General features: G+C 52.4%; 1 protein-coding gene across 1 annotated transcript in view; it reads left to right on the top strand.

The window, feature by feature from the left end:
• Positions 1 to 1281: 1281 nt before the first annotated feature.
• CACNA1F (calcium voltage-gated channel subunit alpha1 F) overlaps positions 1282 to 5799 on the top strand; it is a 32359-nt gene continuing 27841 nt past the window's right edge. Inside the window, exons 1-6 of the mRNA XM_047765388.1 lie at positions 1282 to 1357; positions 3541 to 3550; positions 3759 to 3864; positions 4111 to 4250; positions 4489 to 4631; positions 4743 to 4895. Coding sequence (XP_047621344.1) covers positions 1288 to 1357; positions 3541 to 3550; positions 3759 to 3864; positions 4111 to 4250; positions 4489 to 4631; positions 4743 to 4895 — 622 coding nt within the window. The 5' untranslated portion in view covers positions 1282 to 1287. The remainder of the gene's footprint in view (positions 1358 to 3540; positions 3551 to 3758; positions 3865 to 4110; positions 4251 to 4488; positions 4632 to 4742; positions 4896 to 5799) is intronic.

The following is a 5799-nucleotide window of genomic DNA, read 5'->3' as shown; positions in this document are numbered from 1 at the left end:
TCGGTGTGAATGGGCGCGCGCAAGCTTGAGACGCGCAATGGCTGCTGGGAGTTGTAGGGTTTGTTGGGGTTTTTTTTTTTTTTGGTTGTTTTTTTGTTTTTTGTTTTTTTACCCGCAGCGCAGTGCGCTCTTCCAAGTGAACAACGGACTCTACCGCGCGCGCGCGCACGCGTGTGCTACAAGAGGGAAGGGGCGGGACAGAGGGTGGTTTCTAGACTCATTCATTTCAGGCGTCATTCAATTTCCAGATTGCAAAAAGAAACAAGTCAGGGGCAGGGGCTTTCGCTCAAAGCGACTAGATTTGAGTCTCAGCTCTGCAACTTGCTAAATGTGCCACTGTGAGCAGGTTACATAACTTCCCTGTGTCTTAGTTTCCTCGCCTGTAAAATGGAACTATTAATAGTACCTGCTTCCTAGGATTAAAACAATTAATTCGTCTAAAGCACTGTTGTACTATGTGCCTGATACATAAGACAATAAAAAGTATTATGTGAGTTACAGTTACTAGTATTCACGCATTCAATAAATGCTTTATTTTAATGTTATACACGTGTACATTCCAAAAAATAATTACATAGTAAACATCAACGTAACCACCGTTCATTAAAAAGACCACCCACGGAGTTCCCACTGTGGCTCAGCAATAAGGAACACGACTAGTATCCATGAGGATGCTGGTTTGATCCCTGGCCTTGCTCAGTGGGTTAAGGATCCGGCATTGCTGTGAGCTATGGTGTAGGTTGCAGACGCAGCTTGGATCCTACGTTGCCGTGGCATAGGCCAGCAGCTACAGTTCAGATTTGACCCCTAGCCTGGGAACCTCCCTATGCTGCGGGTGCCGCCCTAAAAAGCAAAACAAAAACAAAAAACAATATCGACTATTTCAATTATGTATTAGTAAATTTAAAGTATCTCCCCATTTATTTAGTTCCCCTTTAACCACTTGATAATATTTGATCATTTTTTTCTCATGGAGATTTTCCACATGTTACATTAGGTCTATTCGTACATACTTCAAATTCCAGATACTGCTGGGAAATGATTATCGTTTTTTTTTATTTTAGTTTCTGACTCTGGTGCTGGAATATATATTGTAAAAAAAAAAAAATTTTTTTTTAATCGGTGCCTTTTCTATCACCAGGATCTGGACCACAAGTGTCGCATCTTCATTCCTGCTCACCCTCCCATGGGACCCTGTTATGGCCCCGCCCTGTGACCTTAATCCCTCCAAAGCTGGGGGAAGAGAGGGGGGCTGTGTGCAGATGGCTCTTCAACCTTGAAAGGAGGATGTCGGCATCTGAAGGCGGGAAAGGTGAGAGCAGCCTTCCACCCCTGCAGACCCTTGGAACCAGCCTGGGCTCTGCTCCATCCTCAGCCCCTCTGACCCACCCACTACCCACCAGGACACCCCACCCCTGGAGAGCCTTTAGGGGAACAGAACTACATCACCCTGTTCCCATCCCAGCCAGCCCCAAAGACAGCCTTAGATCCCAACTGAAATCCAACTCCAATCCTGGCCCTGATCCCCTGTCCCAGTGCCCACCCCAATTTCAACACCAGTGCCAACCCCTAAGCTTAATCCTAACACGGACTTTACCTACTAGAGGACAACCCCTGGTAGACTCCAAACCCCCACATGGATTCAGACCTTACCATGAGCTCTAAAGTCACTGAAACTCAACCCCAACCCCTGGATATCAAAGTGGGTCTCTGACTTTCCGGAAAGAGTGCAGACCCATTTTTAAGGACCAGAGAGAGAGAATACACACTTAATGGTAGTAGTTAGTAAGTCATGAAGGCTTAGAGTCAGAGGCTGCCTGGGTTGGACTCCCAAGTCAGCTGCTTCATCAAATCACTTAACCTCTCTTTCTGCATCAATTTCCTACCAGCAAAATGGGAATAATTCCATGTCTCAGACATTCTTTAAATGCTGAGCTCATTTAATTCTCACAACAACCCTGTAGGCACTCTTTTTGTCATCTCATTATACCGATAAGGAAATTGAAGCTCAGAGAGGTTACATAATTTGCTCAAGGCCACACACAGCTACCAAGAAGAGCCAGGATTTAAACTCAGACAGCTTTGTTTCCTCCAAAGCTGGGCATCTTTTTTTTTTTTTTCGGTCTTTTTAGGGTCGTACCCACAGCATATGGAGGTTCCCAGGCTAGGGGTCAAATGGGAGCTGCAGCTGCCAGTCTACACCACACTTTACAGCAAAGCCAGATCCTTAACCCACTGAATGGATCGAACCTGTGTCCTCATGGTTACTAGTCAGATTCATTTCCAATGTGCCACAACAGGAACTCCCAAAGCTGGGTGTCTCAACCAGGCCAACCCACTGCCTCTCAGAGCCTGAAACAAGTCCATGGGAATTGGGAAGGGCTTTATCAGAAGACCCCAATGGACAACTCAGATCCCACCCAAACTCAATTTAAACCCTAATCTTTGATCCCAATTCTTTTTTTTTGTTTGTTTTGTTTTTGTCTTTTTGCCTTTTCCAGGGCCACTCCCGCGGCACATGGAGGTTCCCAGGCTAGGGGTCGAATCAGAGCTGTAGCCACCGGCCTACACCAGAGCCACAGCAACGCAGGATCTGAGCTGCATCTGCGACCTACACCACAGCTCCCGGCAACGCCGGATCCTTAACCCACTGAGCGAGGCCAGGGATAGAACCCGCAACCTCATGGTTCCTAGTCGGATTTGTTAACCACTGTGCAACAATGGGAACTCCTTGATCCCAATTCTAATCCCAACTCATTCAAATATCCAGTCCTAACCCTAAATCATATCTCCGGTACAGTGCACTCCCACCTGTAATTAAACCCCACCCCAAATCTACCACTCAAATGTAACCCTAAATTTGCTTCCAGCTGTAAATTTAATCCTACCCCATGCCAGCTTAAGCTCTACCCCCCACATCTAACACCAAACCCTACTTCAATTAGAAACAAAATCTTGCCCTCGCTCTCCTATAAATTCTAACTCTACACTCAATCCATTCCAATACCAACCCTTCTCCCCCAATCCTTAACTCAAGTACCCTCAGCTCTCCCTAATTTTACATTCTCCTCTCTCCTTCCCTCAGACAGAGGATCAGGATCAGGTTTGTCCCCCACTGCCCACCCCCGACTTGGTTTTTTCACACAGATACCACCCCAGAGCCCAGTCCAGCCAATGGGACAGGCCCTGGGCCCGAATGGGGGCTGTGCCCTGGGCCCCCGGCATCAGGTAGTGAAATCGGTGGAGCATCCGGCCTGGGGACCCCTAAGCGAAGGACTCAGCACAGTAAGCACAAGACAGTGGCAGTAGCCAGTGCCCAGCGGTCACCCCGGGCACTCTTCTGCCTCACCCTGGCTAACCCCCTGAGGCGCTCCTGCATCAGCATCGTGGAATGGAAGCATCCTGGAAGGCTAGGGGCAGGGCTCAAGGGTGAAGGTCGCCCAGGGTACCAAGAAGCAAGGATTGTGCCAGGGCTGAAATGGAAGAGGGCTGAGGTCACTGGGGATCAAGGGTCAAGAAATGGATCAAGAGGAAGTTGAGAACAGTGGAGGTCACGGTGGGGGTCGGGGTGGGTGTGGACTAAATCTCAGCAAGAGTTGAGGATGCCTAAGCTTTCCAAGGGGGTCAGAGTCAAGGCCTTGGCCAGGACAAGAGCTGGGCACCTTAAGGTCAAGGGTCAGCATTGAGTGGGGAGGGCCCCAAGGGAATGTGGGGTTCTGAGGCCACTCTGCCTGGGTCCTTGACTGTGCCCACCTGAGACCCTTCGACATCCTCATCCTGCTGACCATCTTTGCCAACTGCGTCGCCCTGGGGGTCTATATCCCCTTCCCAGAGGACGACTCCAACACTGCCAACCACAACCTGGTGAGACATGTAGGGGGCATGCGGGGGGCGGGGCGGGGCGGGGGGAGAGACTCTTGCCCTCAGCTAGATACAGACCCAGGAGAGAGGCTCCTCAAGCCTTCCAGCCAGGCTCTGCCCCTCTCTTAACCCAGAAGACCCTCTCCTGCCCAGCCCCGCTCCGCTACCGTCCCCTTCCCCTACCCCCTGTCAAACCTCGCTCCCTGGTAATTTCCCCATCTCCCGCCCCGCCCCCGGCTCCGCCCCCAGGAGCAGGTAGAGTACGTGTTCTTGGTGATTTTCACGGTGGAGACCGTGCTCAAGATCGTGGCCTACGGGCTGGTGCTCCACCCCAGCGCCTACATCCGCAACGGCTGGAACCTGCTCGACTTCATCATCGTCGTGGTGGGGTGCGCATCTGCGGGGGGCACCCCCACCCCAGGCCCGCGCGATTCGGGGCTCAGGGAAGCGCCTGCTACAGACTGCCCCCCCTCGCCAGGCAGCCAGAATCAGGAATGGGAACATATTTTAAGCCAGTTGCCCTTCCAGTTACAGGAACTTGTACTTGTCCAAGAGGGGAAGGGGGTGGGGGGCGGGGGGGGTTCCAAGGCCTGACCGCCGCCTCTTTGTCCCTTGCTGCCCCATCAGGCTGTTCAGCGTGCTGCTGGAGCAGGGGTCCGGACGCCCGGGGGATGCCCCGCATACCGGAGGGAAGCCGGGGGGCTTCGATGTGAAGGCGTTGCGGGCGTTTCGGGTGCTGCGGCCACTGAGGCTGGTGTCTGGGGTCCCGAGTGAGTGGCACGCCGCCCCCTCCCCGTCCCAGGCTCGGAGGTGATGGACAGGATCCGGAGCGTAGCTGGGCTGGTCCCTCCCCTACTTTGCTCACTCCTCACTCCCCACAGGCCTGCACATAGTGCTCAATTCTATCATGAAGGCGCTGGTGCCCCTGCTGCACATCGCACTTCTCGTGCTCTTCGTCATTATCATTTATGCCATCATCGGACTCGAGCTGTTCCTCGGACGCATGCATAAGACGTGCTACTTCCTGGGATCTGGTCAGCAAGCCCACCCGTTCTGATACAGGCCACGCCCCCTCCACTGGCACCTAAGCCCCACCCTCTTCTCCCGGAAACACTCTCCAATGCACAAGACTCCGCCCCAGGGTCAGGCTCTGCCCCCGACAAACAAGTCCCTCCCCTCTCTTCAAGACTCCGCCCTCAATCCCAGACAACAACCCCCTCCCCTAACGAATAGCTCCGCCCTATCTCAAGATTCCATCCCCTGGTCAAGGCCCTGTCCCACACCTATGGCGCCATCCTTCAGGACTGGTCCCATATAGTCAGGCCTTTTTCATCCAGACCCCAACCCAAGCCTTGCCTCCAACGCTTTTTTTTTTTTTTTTTGTCTTTTTGCCTTTTGAGGGCCACTCCTGTGGCACATGGAGGTTCCCAGGCTAGGGGTCGAATTGGAGCTATAGCCACCGGCTTACACCAGAGCCACAGCAACGTGGGATCCGAACCGAGTCTGCGACCTACACCACAGCTCACGGCAATGCCGGATCCCTAACCCACTGAGCAAGGCCAGGGATCGAACCTGCAACCTCATGGTTCCTAGTCGGATTCGTTAACCACTGAGCCACGACGGGAACTCCATACCCCCAACCTTTTTTTTTTTTTTTTGTCTTTTTGCTATTCAACCCTTTTTTTTTAAGAGACCCTCTCAAATTCACAAAGCTCCTCTCCCAGGCTCACGCTTCATGGTTATTCCCAAGATTCTGCCCTGAGATTTACAATCCCACGCCCCAGATCCCTGTGGTTGACACTCACAGCTTCCCAGGTGGTTCAGAATCTTGACCCAGCAGAATCAAGGGCTAAGGGTTGTCTTTGATTTAGAAGAATCAAGAACCCTGAGCCCAGCTTCCCAGGTGGGTGGGCCTCCAAGGTGGGTGGGCCATGACCA

The sequence above is a fragment of the Phacochoerus africanus genome, chromosome X (genome assembly GCF_016906955.1).
Source record: "Phacochoerus africanus isolate WHEZ1 chromosome X, ROS_Pafr_v1, whole genome shotgun sequence".
In the NCBI taxonomy this organism is placed as follows: Eukaryota; Metazoa; Chordata; class Mammalia; order Artiodactyla; family Suidae; genus Phacochoerus; species Phacochoerus africanus.
The sequence above is the reverse complement of the archived record's forward strand: the minus strand, read 5'-3'. Positions and strand labels throughout refer to the sequence as shown.